This window comes from Sceloporus undulatus, chromosome 2, assembly GCF_019175285.1.
Source record: "Sceloporus undulatus isolate JIND9_A2432 ecotype Alabama chromosome 2, SceUnd_v1.1, whole genome shotgun sequence".
Lineage (NCBI taxonomy): Eukaryota > Metazoa > Chordata > Lepidosauria > Squamata > Phrynosomatidae > Sceloporus > Sceloporus undulatus.
In genome coordinates, this window is record NC_056523.1 from 110,889,177 (window position 1) to 110,904,820 (window position 15,644).

At 40.6% G+C, this 15,644-nt stretch overlaps 1 protein-coding gene across 4 annotated transcripts in view; it reads right to left on the minus strand.

Moving 5' to 3' along the window:
- SH3PXD2B (SH3 and PX domains 2B) overlaps window positions 1-15,644 on the minus strand; it is a 169,096-nt gene that overhangs the window by 10,001 nt on the left and 143,451 nt on the right. For all 4 annotated transcript variants that reach the window (XM_042451331.1, XM_042451330.1, XM_042451333.1 and 1 more), the window contains 3 exons: window positions 14,210-14,436; window positions 13,397-13,446; window positions 11,200-11,325 (listed from right to left, as the gene is read on the minus strand). In XM_042451331.1, coding sequence (XP_042307265.1) covers window positions 11,200-11,325; window positions 13,397-13,446; window positions 14,210-14,436 — 403 coding nt within the window. The remainder of the gene's footprint in view (window positions 1-11,199; window positions 11,326-13,396; window positions 13,447-14,209; window positions 14,437-15,644) is intronic.

Genomic DNA, 15,644 nt, shown 5'->3' on the forward strand with positions numbered 1-15,644 from the left:
CATTAAAGACTATATTGTTTAGAGAGCATTCCCAGAGGTGAGCCCCTCTCCGACCCAGGAAGCCTCCTTCTAATCATCCATCAAGAAGCCAAGCCCTTCCTCCAGTCCATCTGCCTTGGTCCAGGCCTCGGAGGTGGAAAAGATCTGCTGGACCTGATCCTCTTCCTACCACCACTCCCTTCTCCTTTTGTGTCGTGTCTTTTAGTTGTTAAGCCTGAGGGCAGGGAACCGTCTGACTAAAAAAAATAAAAAATTATGTACAGCGCTGTGTAAACTTACAGCGCTTTATAAATAAAGGTTAATAATAATAATAATAATTATACTAATGATAAAAGAAAGCAATGCTAGAGAGTAATCAGGAGTGAATATTAGCCTCAAGGTTCATAAATAGCAGTAGTGTAGACTAAAGTCAGTCAGACTAAAACAGCAGAATATCCTTAGCACTACACACAAGCGATATTCTTCCCTGCTTCTCCATGAAGATTCGTTTTTATAGGGTCACCTAAGTCAGAAACAACTTGAAGGCACACAATAATAGCCCTCATTCCTGTCCAGTATCAGCTGAGAGCAGCAGCTCCCTCCCAACTGGATGAACCCCAAGCTCATTTAACAAATTGGAAACGTTTCCATGCATGATGTGTTTTGCTTTGTTTTATTTATATATGATGCCTTTCTCTCAAACTGGACTCAAGGCGGCCACAAAGACCAAAGTATTACCACAAACACAAAGGTTTTAGGTATATACTATTAGAACTCTGTGTTGATGTTTCTGTTTGTTTGTTTGTTTGTTTTACAAGGATAAGTGCAATTATGTAGAAAAGAAGCCTTCTTTTAGTAGACAATAAACTATCAAGGTTCCTTGAAAAGTGAACCATTTGGAAATCCTAAGAGGTACAGACAAGGGAAAGCAGTCTCACCTCTACTTTCAGTCCTGCTTGGAACTGATGCATCAGGAATAGTGGTCTGGAAGTCAGCAATAGTGTATATTCTTCGTCCACTTGGGGGGGCACAGGAGGCTTAGGCAAGTTGAGGCCGTGGCTGTTGCAGAGAGATACACAGAGACACATGCACTCATCAGTCTCCTCTCACCTAAGGAAACAACTTGCGCTTGCCCAGTGAGTACAACAAGCTCAAATATTTCATAGTTATAATTTGTTGTGAGGTTTTCAGGCTATTTGGCCATGTTGTAGAAGATTTACTGATGTTTTCTCCAGCATCTGTGGCTGGCATCTTCAGAGAAGCATGGCATTCTCTTGGATGCCAGCCACAGATGCGGATGAAACGTCAGGAATAACTCTTCTAGAACCTGACCACATAGCCCGAAAAACCCACAAAAACTATGGATGCGGCCATGAAAGCCTTCGACTTCACATATTCATAGCTGTTATGCACACAGACAGCTGGCATTTTTCAGGGGACCCCAGAAAGTCCAGCAAAATGTGCTAGGCTCCAAGTAACAAGGCGCTTCCAGAGCTCATCATACATGTCTCAAGGGACAGCAGTGTTAGAAACTGCAGAATTCTTGTTCATCTCAGATTAAAAAACCAGGGCTAGGAAAAATATTCACAGTCTAATCCTGGTTTGTTGAACTGCTGCTGGGAAAAAGATGGCTGGGAAAGCAAAAGGGTAGCCCTTACAGGAAACCTCCCCACCAGCCTCCAGCCTTTATCCTACTAGGATTTTGTTCCTCAGTAGCACTCTTCCCAAAGTCTGATCTTATGGGGAACTTTTGGGACAAAAAAACCCACACCCCTTCTATGGATGAACAGACTTCTGATCCTCATTCCAGTTGTCTCTTTGAGCAGGTCTTCAAAATGGGCCCCTAGGGAAAATACTGTCTGTCTTCACTTTGCCTTGTGGAACTGGTCCAAGGAAATCTAGACTGGGAGGAGGGCATATAATCCATCTACCTTCCTGGGGGGCCTTGGAACCAGAGGAATTCGTTGTTATTCTAGTTCTGAGCCATGTATTGAAACTGATCCAAGTGAACAATGGCAAACTCATTTCTCCTGATAAGAAGTGCATGTTCTCATGGGCCTGTACAGACTGCCAAATAAAGCTGCTTCGGGTCTCTTGCGGGTATGCTATTTAAATGAGCAGCATCCTAACATCTGAAGGTGCACCACACAAGCTGCCACTCCAGTGCTTAGGAAATGGAGTGTCTTGTGTGACCTCCGGACTCTTAGGACCCATGCATCATTTAATAGCATACCTCCAAAGAGAACCGAGCAGCTTTATTTAACAGTCTGTACACAGGCCATGGTGATCTTGTTCTTGCTCAGAAACCAACTCATGGCATGATGTTATAGGTAAGTTTCCTACCATTACCAGTTAATATTTACACTGTCAAAAAGGGCAGGTTATTTCACAGAACACCTGCCATAGCAAGTGGAATTTTAGAGATACTGTTTCTATTCTTGATGAATGAGGCCCCACCTAAACCTAAGAGACCCCAAAAGCCCGTTGAACTGTGCTGCTATGTGCTCATTTTAGATTTAGGACCTAGTCATTGAATTAAAAGGGTCTTAAAATGACATGGGTCTTTATGCCTGATTCCTGCATCAGCTGTATATGGTGCAGCAACTATCTATAGGGATCCTAACAAGAGCATTAGGGGGACACCTTTTCAGGCTCAGGGTAAGATCCAACCCAATGGTCCTACCCATCTCAAATTCAGTTTTAAAAGATGCCAACTATGGTCTACTCTAGTGGTACCTTCAACTGGATTAGAGGCCTTGGGAATCTCTGCAAAAGTACCAAGTGTAGGAAGGCTTGTGTCCCTTTGAATATTTGACACCAAATCACACGATCCTATCAAAAAATTCAAAGTAAAATAAAAAAAAAGAAAGAAAAGGGGGAAAAAAAGGAGCTTTCAACTAGTGGGTCTACTCTAGTTAGTAGTAGATTAGATCAGGCTAATGAATTTAGGCCATGGAAATCTGTACTAACAGTACAAAATGTAGGAAGACAAGTGTCCTTTCTAATGCTTACAACCTTCACTCTTTTAGACCCCATGGCCTAACAAGCACCAAAACTTCAGATACACAAAGCTGAGGGTACTACACTTACTATTGTGAGTCCGACGAGGAGGAGGCCTCTGTCCATCTTTGGTGACTCTGTCAAAAATATTTAATTGCAATTCAGACTTAGAAAATGTGCTTCAGGGTAAAGGCACTAAGAAGACCTTATTGTCTCAACCCAAGGACCTCGATATTTTCATGACTGCTTCTCCGTGTGTTGAAGGTAGCTCCCACCCCTGATGCTTCACACACACACCACACACACACACACACACACACACCACACACCATGATGGAAATAACTGCTGATTCCTTTAATAGTAAAACAATTGGGCAACTGCTCACAATATTTGGTCAGATGCTAATGCACAAAAATTACTAAGCAACATAGTAGACGAAGAGAGGTAGGTGGCAGTCTATTTATGAGACTGCCTGCCAGATAGCAGCTTTCGCTACAGAAAACTATGCCACCTTTGGATATACTGGATCCTAGAGCAAATGTTTGCCTCCAGGCATCTGCCACTATGGTTGAGGAACATTGTATTCCAAGCAGCTCTAGATTTAGCAGGAAAGGACATGTATAGGGACCCTGAGGAATGCTACCCATTTGCAAAATAGAAGAACTATTTTTCTACCCGGTCTTACACGGCAGAAAAGTGTCCCTAGGGAAGGTATCAATGAAGCATGAACACAAATATCTGATAGTCAGGTCCATGGCAGACCTGTCCTGCCTCCTAAATACCTGGACCACACTCATCCAACCACAATGCTCTGGAGCCCCATAGGCTTTCCTGCATACCAGCCCAACTATTTTACCACCACAAGTATTCAGCATCTTGCTCACTGTCCCCAACTCACTTCTCCTAAGTCCACATTTGGCAATGGGCGACCATCAAACCTTCCATCTCTTGGTTGTTTGGCCCATCCTTGTCCCGGCCTGCTGAATCTGTTGTCGAGAAAACCATCCGGTCCAGTGCATATGAGTGGGCAGAAGCAGCAGAACCCAGTTTTGGTGTAACATGTCCCCCACTCCCCTTTTTCCGGTATGATGCTGGGGCCCAGCCCTTCTGACCTTGATACCTGAAAAAAATCCATATAGGTTATCAAAATCATTTGAATAATTGTTTGCTGTGGTCACAATCCCTAGGAACAGCCAAAGCTAACTGCGGCAGTGCTTGAGAGCTGCCCTCAATGAAGTTACAGACTGAACAGAAGAGCCATTTCTCTTTCAGCCTTTTGATATCTACAGATATTTTCTCCAAAACTCTTGGGTTGTTCTTGATATAAACTTCACATTTCACAGATTGCTTAACATTACTAGATAACTGATCTCTGACTTTCTATACAATGTCCCCAGGTAGCAGTCCCCATTTTTAGACAAATCTGCAAGGGACACCATAAATGTGCCATTTTTGAATTCCATTTGGAAGCATCCAAATATAAGCCAATAATAATATTGCATTCAATCATCATCACTGGATGAGGAAAAGCTGATGACACAAAGCAGTGGAGTACACCTAAGCTGTCAAGCTGGGCATCATCCCCACATCTTATCCTGTAACCTAGCGATTATCATGGGCTGTGGTGATGGAGTGTGTAAAAGACTGTTCTTTGTTTCTAAGATATTATTTTATACCACGCGAAACTAGCAGTGAACAGAAAAACATCAGCTTTGGCATCACAAGGGGTTGCCCACCCAATTGGTAACTCTGGTGTCCCCCACTCCACCACACCCCCCCATTGACCTGCTCCCAACCACACCATACAGGCATCCTCATGTATATTTCCTTTTGTACTAATGTCACTCATAAATTGTAATTCCCATGTATCACTGAGTGTAAGGGCAATCAGTTGTGACATAAACACCAGCACAACTAAATATTACCTTCTCAATTATATAGCATACGTACACGCCTTAAGGTATTTACATGTACAGTGACATAGTATGTGGTTAAGTAAAGTAAAGGAAAAATTGGGAAAGTTATTTAAAAGAATTAAAAATAATATTAAACAACAATAACCCTGAGGCATTTCTTCCAACTGACCTTGCCCACTTAATAAATATAATAATATAATAATAATAATAAAATAATAATAATAATAATTTTATTTATACCCTATTCCAGGATCATAGCGGTGAACAGAGTAGCTAATTGCAAAAGTAGCAATTAGCCCCAACGTCGGTATCATCTGCTGAGCTGGTGTTTTAAAGGGACACAAGGCAATCCTTTTCTGCCCAAAGGCCGTGTTTGGAGAGCAGTGATGTCACCCCCAGGGTGTTATCTGGTATATGCCCCCTTAGGGTACCACACTCCTGGTGATGCCCCTGCTCGCCCTTCAAACATCTCACTTTCAAGACTGTTGCTTTTCTACCACTAGTAGTGGCATAGAAATCATGTTAATTGAACAATGGGAGTGAAAAGAGTTTGACTTCAAAACCCTCCGAACTTCTCGACAGCTAGATCTTAGTGAGCAGGGAGAGGAGTTTTAAACTCTTTCATTTATTTAAACATTCCTAAGCTTGTGTGGTGAAGTAGGTAGGCCGCTAAAAGTATTGGAGGTTGGGTCCGGCAAGTTCCGTCCCAAAATGAAAGGTTGTACATCCCTGGTGTATAGGACTTCAACATTAATCAAAGAGTAGCTCGTTCCTGGGGTAAATACAACCAATGAGGACTAAAATCCCTAGAAATATATTCACATATGGTGAAGTCCCACATCTTTCCCATAATTTGCAGCATCCCAAGGCAGAACTTCCAGCTGAGTGTCTTAAAACAGACAGACAGGGTTGCCTCACATTTATAGGATTTAGAGATACATAGTTTTTTTGACCATGAATATTTCTAGACTATAACTGAGGCATGAACTACCTTTTTTCCCCCACCATGACATTAATGTTTATTGTGTTGCAAGAATCTAGACTGATCACCTCTCTTCATGGCATTATAAGCAAATGAAGTGGATAGGGAGGGAGTTTCACAGATTACATAGGAAACAAATGGGAAAACCTGATATAAAGAGTGAACTCACCTTTTTCTAGCATGCCAAATACTGCGTCTGAAATGTAGAATTATTTCCTGGACAACAGAAAGAATTTAAGTTGCTCTGTTTATTGTCTGCTTCCTTTCTTATACCAAAAACCATTAAATCATCCTTATCTCACAAAAAAAAACTTCATAAAACCCAATAAGGCAACCAGCATCTTCTAAGGTTTAGTCGTTGCAGTGACTCGAACTACATTCACCCAACATCTGTCATGACTAGGGACCAATGTCTCCAATATCCATCTACCGCACAGGCCAGGGCAAGCTGCGGGGGTGAAATTATGCCAGCTGCTGTGCCTTTACTGACTTGATCTCTCTTCTCTTTAAGCAGATTTTTCTATTTAAAAAATATCAACAGATCCCCCTACTCACTGCAATGGGCCCATACTACAGGTTCAGTGGAAAGTTATAGGAATCAAAGTATCCTGCTATACTTGATGTGCCTACTTGTAAGAACAGGACCAGTGTTAAGAGTTAAACCCAATGCAGCTAGAAGAGACCTTCAGCTGATTAACTGTGGCATTCCTTTACAGAATATCAAGTAAACCATTGTAAAGTAAACAGGCCCCAGAGAAAGAGCCACCCTAGCAACCGTTTCTGCAGAGAAGCAAAAGGACCACTTCTACCTGGTCTCCAGATGCAGGTCGTTTGTCCTGGACATGCACTTTTCTTAATAAAACAGTCCCAAGCACGGTGCAGCTTTCCCGTGTGTGTGGTGTGTGTGTGTGTGTGTGTGTGGGTCTTTCCCCCCCGTTTTTTCTTTTGCTCAAAAACTCATCACAGAAACTCTAAAATTCTTTTTGTTCTGGGGTGTGCAAATGGAAATAGAAAATCTTTAGACTGTACCTAGCTGACTATACCGAATTCACCATTTAGTTGGATAATATTGACTTCACAAAGTCTGTAGTCTCCTGCATATGCCACAATATTTACATTTTTAAAAAAATATTCCTTTGACTATGGCCACGTCGGCACACAGCCAAGTTTGACAAAAATAATTTTCTTTTAAAAACATATTTGAACCAAAGGTGGGTATAGAGAATCTTATAGGGATTAGGTGTAGACTCCCTGCCTTTCCTGGTCTCTCCAGTCTTTCTACCTTTACTAAGAACTAGGGATGTACTTAACATTGATCAAATAGGTTGATTTACAGAGATTCAGAAACAGATGTCTGATCTAATGGTTGTTAAAAAAAAAACACTTCCCTGGCTATGGTGTTGGCTTGCAGAGAAAGAGAAAAGGGCTGTGTTGCATCCCCCCCCTGCACATTAACCCCTCCCTTCCTGTGTTCCAAACTGAATGAACAGCAAGTTCCCATTTGCAGCTGGTATAAAAAAAAACCTGGTTCTTTTGAAAGATATATGCAAAATGCCTATTTTCCCAAGCCACTGGGTTAAGGGGGATTTGCACCAGCCCCCACCCCCCACCCCCCGAAATTAAGGTTGGGAAAACCCCAATGCACAATCCCCTTTTAAACTGATTGCAAACTGTTTTTACACGTAATGTGGCAGTGTGCAAGGATTGGTTGCTAGTTTTCTTCCACGTACCAGGAATATTTAAATAGTTTTCTAGACTGTGTAAGGTGTAGCACCGGTGTTAAAATTCTTTGCTTCTGCCCTGTAGTTCCCTGTGTGCTGGGTTGCTTTCTGAATGCCTGAAATCAGGATCTAACCACATATTTGTGGTTCATGACATAACTACTAAGAATATAAGCATAGCCATGCAGGATCAGACTGAGACCTGACTGGTCCCGTTTCACGTAGAGGTCACCCAGATGCCTAGAGCAAGCTCACAGTCAGACCAACCATCTCCTTACCGGCAGAGAATACATAGCCAGCATGATTGGAGCCACTATGCTTTATCTTCCATTAATTTGTTCTAATCATCTTAAAATCATCCAAGTACGTGGGAATGGCAATGGCTCCAAGTGGTTAAGACACTCTGTGTTGACGGTTGGCAGGTTGGCAGTTTGAGGCTACAGTGCCACATTGTGGGTGAGCTCCATCACTGTCCCAGCTTCGGCAACTAGCAGTTTAAAAGCATTGCAAATGCAAGTAGATAAAATTATACCACTCCAGTGGGAAAGTAAACAGCATTCTGTACAAGCCTAGCTGGCCACATGATCATAGAGTAGTCTCTTCACAACACTGTCTTGGCTTAGTAACGGAGATGAGCACCCCCCCTTATGGCAGACATGACTTGAAACGCTTGTCAATGGGAAAATACTCTTACCTTTTAGTGGACATCGCAACAAACAAACAGCTTCATTATATAGTTCACCGCCTAAGCAGTGTCCTAATGGTTTACCAACTGTAAGCTAATTTTCTGGTGTATCAGATGATGCCTTCCAACGTGTACTTTGTTCATCGCTGAGCAATGCAGCATCCAAATTTTACACTTATAGGGACCAGAGGCATATTACCATCAGATAAATGCATTTTTATTTTACAAATTGCTGGCTGCAAAATCTGAAGCTTTTGGGTTCACTATCTGAGAACCAGTTACCTAACTCTGCAAATGGGCCGAACTGAAATATGGTTCCCTTTGCAAGGCAAAATGAAATGTGTAAAGAGTGTGTTAATCAACTCATGTGATGCTGGATTCATTTAGGAAATGGGGTTGAAATGTTCTAATGTAAAGTGCTAAAAACACAACCACCTGATTAGTTCATAACAACCAAAGCAGGCAAAGCACAGGGAAGAGGAATGGCATGGACCAAACCTAATCACCAGAAAGCTGATCCAACCCCTGCAAAAAATAAAACAATAGTCATTGCAGTCTTTTTTCACCCGTCACAGTACAGACAGACTGTGAAAAAAACTATTTAGCAGTAAACTCAGAAATAAATTCCTCTCAGCACCTGGCACCATGGAGGCCAAAACTGTAAGCAGGATGTGGTTTAAGGCATAAATTCGACAGCGATGCAAGACAACACCCTCTCCCCTGAACTAACCATCAATTTGTGCACACCAGTGTCTTCTGGCAGTAAATTAATTCGTTCCGCGGCTAATTTCGTAACCCGAAAAACCTTCGTAACCTGAATTGCCATAGGCGCTAATGGAAAAAAAGCCGCGGCTCTCGCAAGAGAGAGATTAAAGCAAGAAAAATGGCTTACATATAATGACATATTAAAGAAAGGGAAAGGAGAAGAGATAATCAAATCATTGGAAGAATTGGTACAGAAAGGCTATGAAAATAATTGGTTTCTCTATAGACAAATAAAGGAGAGATTTAAAACAGACAGTAAATTATATGGAATTGGAAAAGAAGAATCTGAGCTCGAAAAAGTATTACTTTCAGAAAACCAACATACCATCTCCAAACTATATAAAATATTATTAAATATGGAAATGGAATCGGAACCGATAAAATTATATATGATAAATTGGGCAAGAGATTTTGGAAGTCCTATTTTATTGGAAGAATGGGAAAAAAATTGGAAAAAAAGAATTAAGTACACCCTAAGCTACGGAATAAGAGAGCAATATTATAAAATTCAATTCAGATGGTACTTATCGCCAGAGAAGATATCAAAAATTTACAAAAATAGTAATGGGACATGTTGGAATTGTAATAAAACTGTAGGTACCATGTTACATATGTGGTGGGAGTGTACCAGGGTTAAGAAATTTTGGAAAAAAGTGCATAAAGAGATAGAAAGAATGTTGAATATTACATTGAAAATGGAACCAAAAATATTCTTGTTAGGTATGCTGGATGAAGATCTTGAAGTAAAATATGGGAAAATTATATTTTATTTGTTAACCGCCGCAAGATTTATCATTGCAAAAAAATGGAAAGGTAATGAGGAACTTACAGTTCAAGAATGGCTTTTAAAACTTTATGAGATCATGGAATTAGATAAATTGACATGTTTATTAAAAGATAAGGATTTGCGAAAATATAGATCAGAATGGCAGTTAGTAATTAATTATTTAAAAGTTGAGAAAGGAACCAATGGAGTAATTGCTTTTGAAGAATGAAATCTGTTTTTTCAGCCAGTAACTAATGAATTATAAATTGGATTTCGAAACAAAAGGGTGAAAGAAAAATCCAGGGTAATAGACATGGTATGAGAACGGATAAGAAAGATAAAAGAAAGAATATACAACTATAATAGGAATGATATGAAATGTAGTTTAAATAATGGAAAGGAGGAAAGTTATAAAGGACATCTAATCCAGACTATCTGGAACTGATTAATAATCGCTGTAAAGGAAAGGAAGTGTGTTTTGTTTTTATGTACTACATTTGTGGGCTATGTTATGTGTTGGGCTGGGCAAGAGTCTTATTGTATTATGTTTGTTAGTGTGTATATATATGTGTAATTTTAATAAATTAAAATAAAAAAAAAAAAAAGAAAATAGCGCCGAGGTTTTTTCGTAACCCGAAAAAACCTTCGTAAGCCGAAACAATAAATCCCTATGGGATTTTTTCGTATCCCGAAAATTTCGTAAGCTGGGTAATTCGTATCCCGGGGTACCACTGTAAAGGTTAATAATAATAATAATAATTATACTAATGATAAAAGAAAGCAATGCTAGAGAGTAATCAGGAGTGAATATTAAGCCTCAAAGGTTCATAAAATAGCAGTAGTCAGACTAAAGTCAGTCAGACTAAAACAGCAGAATATCCTTAGCACTACACACAAGCGATATTCTTCCCTGCTTCTCCATGATAGATTCGTTATAGGGTCACCATAAGTCAGAAACAACTTGAAGGCACACAATAATAGCCCTCCTTCCTGTCCAGTATCAGCTGAGAGCAGCAGCTCCCTCCCAACTGGAATGAACCCCAAGCTCATTTAACAAATTTGGAAACAGTTTCCATGCATGATGCTGTTTTGCTTTGTTTTATTTTATATGATGCCTTTCTCTCAAACTGGACTCAAGGCGGCCCACAAAGACCAAAGTATTACCACAAAACACAAAGGTTTTAGTGTATATACTATTAGAACTCTGTTGTTGATGTTTCTGTTTGTTTGTTTGTTTGTTTGTTTGTTTGTTTTACAAGGATACAGTGCCAATTATTGTAGAAAAAGAAGCCTTCTTTTAGTAGACAATAAACTATCAAGGTTCCTTGAAAAGTGAACCATTTGGAAAATCCTAAGAGGTACAGACAAGGGAAAGCAGTCTCACCTCTACTTTCAGTCCTGCTTGGAAACTGATGCCATCAGGAATAGTGGTCTGGAAGTCAGCAATAGTGTAATATTCTTCTTCCACTTGGGGGGGCACAGGAGGCTTAGGCAAGTTGAGGCCACGTGGCTGTTGCAGAAAGATACACAGAGACACAATGCACTCATCAGTCTCCTCTCACCTAAGGAAAACAACTTGCGCTTGCCCAGTGAGTACAACAAGCTCAAAATATTTCATAGTTATAATTTGTTGTGAGGTTTTCAGGCTATTTGGCCATGTTGTAGAAGAATTTACTGATGTTTTCTCCAGCATCTGTGGCTGGCATCTTCAGAGAATGCAATGGCATTCTCTGGATGCCAGCCACAGATGCTGATGAAACGTCAGGAATAAACTCTTCTAGAACATGACCACATAGCCCGAAAAACCCACAAAAAACTATGGATGCCGGCCATGAAAGCCTTCGACTTCACATATTTCATAGCTGTTATGCACACAGACAGCTGGCATTTTTCAGGGGACCCCAGAAAGTCCAGCAAAATGTGCTAGGCTCATAAGTAACAAGGCGCTTCCAGAGCTCATCATACATGTCTCAAGGGACAGCAGTGTTAGAAACTGCAGAATTCTTGTTCATCTCAGATTAAAAACCAGGGCTAGGAAAAATATTCACAGTCTAATCCCTGGTTTGTTGAACTGCTGCTGGGAAAAAGATGGCTGGGAAAGCAAAAGGGTAGCCCTTACAGGGAAACCTCCCCACCCAGCCTCCAGATCCTTTATCCTACTAGGATTTTGTTCCTCAGTAGCACTCTTCCCAAAGTCTGATCTTATGGGGAACTTTTGGGACAAAAAAACCCACACCCCTTTCTATGGATGAACAGACTTCTGATCCTCACTTCCAGTTGTCTCTTTGAGGAGGTCTTCAAAATGGGCCCCTAGGGAAAATACTGTCTGTCTTCACTTTGCCTTGTAGGAACTGGTCCAAAGGAAATCTAGACTGGGAGGAGGGCATATAATCCATCTACCTTCCTGGGGGGCCTTGGAACCAGAGGAATTTGTATTGTTTATTCTAGTTTCTGAGCCATGTATTTGAAAACTGATCCAAGGTGAACAATGGCAAACTCATTTTCTCCTGATAAGAGAAGTGCAATGTTCCCATGGGCCTGTTACAGACTGCCAAAATAAAGCTGCTTCGGGTCTCTTTGGAGGTATGCTATTTAAATGATGCATGCATCCTAACAATCTGGAAGGTGCACCAAAAGCTGCACTCCAGTGCTTAGGAATGGAGTGTGGCTTTGGTGTGACCTCCGAACTCTTAGGACCCATGCATCATTTAAATAGCATACCTCCAAAGAGAACCGAAGCAGCTTTATTTTGGCAGTCTGTAACAGGCCATGGTGAATCTTTGTTCTTGCTCAGAACCACTCATGGCATGATGTTTATAGGTAAGGTTTCCCTACCATTACCAGTTAAGTATTTACACTGTCAAAAAGGGCAGGTTTATTTCACAGAACCTGCCATAGCAAGTGGAATTTTAGAGATACTGTATTATATTCTTGATGAATGAGGCCCCATCTAAACCTAAGAGACCCCAAAAGCCAGTTGAACTGTGCTGTCTATGTGCTCATTTTTAGATTTAGGACCTAGTCATTGAATTAAAAGGGTCTTAAAATGATCATGGGTCTTTATGCCTGATTCCTGCATCAGCTGTATATGGTGCAGCAACTATATATAGGGATCCTAAACAAGAGCATTAGGGGGACACTTTTCAGGCTCAGGGTAAGATCCAAACCAATGGTCCTACCAATCTCAAATTCAGTTTTTAAAAAAGATGCCAACTATGGGTCTACTCTAGTTGGTACCTGCAACTGGATTTAGGCCTTGGGAATCTCTGCAAAAGTACAAAGTGTAGGAAGGCTTGTGTCCCTTTGTAATATTTGACACCAAATCAACGATCCTATCAAATTCAAAGTAAAATAAAAAAAGAAAGAAAAGGGGGGAAAAGGAGCTTTCAACTAGTGGGTCTACTCTAGTTGGTAGATTAGATTCAGGCTAACTGAATTTAGGCCATGGAAATCTGTACTAAAGTACAAAATGTAGGAAGACAAGTGTCCTTTTCTAATGCTTGACACCTTCAGCTCTTTTAGACCCCATGGCTAAAAATGCACCAAAACTTCAGATACACAAAGCTGAGGGTACTACTTACTATTGTGAGGTCTCGACGAGGAGGAGGCCTCTGTCTCATCTTTGGTGACTCTGTCAAAAATATTTAATTGCAATTCAGACTTAGAAAAATGTGCTTCAAAGGGTAAGAGGCACTAAGAAGACCTTATTGTCTCAACCCAAGGACTATAGTGATTTTCATGACTGCTTCTCCGTGTGTTGAAGGTAGGCTCCCACCCTGATGCTTCACACACACACACACACACACACACACATCCATGATGTAAAATAACTGCTGATTCTCTTTAATAGATAAAACAATTGGGCAACTGCTAAATATTTGGTCAGATGCTAATGCACAAAAGAATTTACTAAGCAACATAGTAGACGAAGAGAGGTAGGTGGCAGGTCTATTTATGTGAGACTGCCTGCAGATAGCAGCTTTCGCTACATGAAAACTATGCACCTTTGGATATACTGGAATCCTAGAGGCAAATGTTTGCCATCCAGGCATCTGCCACTATGGTTGAGGAACATTGTATTCAAGCAGCTCTAGATGTTAGCAGGAAAGGACATGTATAGGATGACCATGGAATGCTACTATTTGCAAAATAGAAGAACTATTTTTCTACCCGGTCTTACACTGGACAGAAAAGTGGCTAGGGAAGGATATCAATGAAGCATGGAACACAAATATCTGATAGTCAGGTCCATTGGCAGACTGTCCTGCCTCCTAAATACCTGGACCACACTCATCCAACCACAATGCTCTGGAGCCCCATAGGCTTTCCTGCATACCAGCCAACTAGTTTTACCCACAAAGTATTCAGCATCTTGCTCACTGTCCCCAACTTACTTCTCCTAAGGTCCACATTTGGCAATGGGCGACCATCAAACCTTCCATCTCTTTGGTTGTTTGGCCCATCCTTGTCCCGGCCTGCTGAATTCTGTTGTCGAGAAACACCATCCAGGTCCAGTGCATATGAGTGGGCAGAAGCAGCAGAACCCAGTTTTGGTGTAAACATGTCCCCACTCCCCTTTTTCAGGTATGATGCTGGGGCCCAGCCCTCCTGACCTTGATACCTGAAAAAAATCCATATAGGTTATTCAAATCATTTGAATAACTTGTTCTTGCTGTGGTCACAGATCCCTAGGAACAGCCAAAGCTAACTGAGAGCAGTGCTTGAGAGCTGCCATCAATGAAGTTACAGACTGAACAAGAGAGCCATTTTCTCTTTCAGCCTTTTGAATATCTACAGATATTTTCTCAAACTATTGGGTGTTCTTGATAAACTTCACATTTTCACAGATATGCTTAACATTTACTAGACTAACTGATCTCTTGACTTTCTATACAAATGTCCCCAGGTAGCAGTTCCCCATTTTTAGACAAATCTGCAAGAGACACCATAAATGTGGCCATTTTGAATTCCATTTTGGAAGCATCCAAATAATAAATCCAATAATAAATAATTGCATGCAATCATCATCACTGGATGAGGAAAAGCTGATGACACACAGCAGTGGGGTACACCTTACAGCTGTCAAAGCTGGGCACTCATCCCCACATCTTATCCTGTAACCTAGCTGATATCATGGGCTGTGGTGATGGAGTGTGTAAAAGACTGTTCTTTGATTTCTAAGATCATTATTTTAATATCAGCGAAAACTAGCAGTGACAGAAAAACATCAGCTTTGGCATCATAAGGGGTTGCCACACCCAATGTGGTAACTCTGGTGTCCCCCACTCCACACACACCCCCATTGACCTGCTCCCATACCACACCATACAGAATCCTCAGTAATTTCCTTTTGTACTAATGTCACTCATAAACTGTAATTCCCATGTATCACTGAGTGTAATGGCAATAGTTGTGACATAAACAACCAGCACAACTAAAATTATACCTTTAAATTATATAGCATACGTACAGCCTTAATGTATTTACATGTACATGTACATAGTTTTATGTGGTTAAAGTAAAGTAAAGTAAAAATTTGGTAAGATATTATTTTAAAAGAATATTTAAAAATAATAATTAAAACAACAATAACCCTGAGGCATTTCTTCCAACTGAACCTTGCCCCATTAATAATAATAATAATAATAATAATAATAATAATAATAATAATAATAATAATTTTATTTATATACCGCTATTCCAGAGATCATAGCGGTGAACAGCAAGTAAGCTAATTTGCAAGTAAGCTAATTAGCCCCAACAGTCTGGGTACTCATCTGCTGAGCTGAGTGTTTTAAAGGGACACAAAGGCAAATGCCTTTTCTGCCC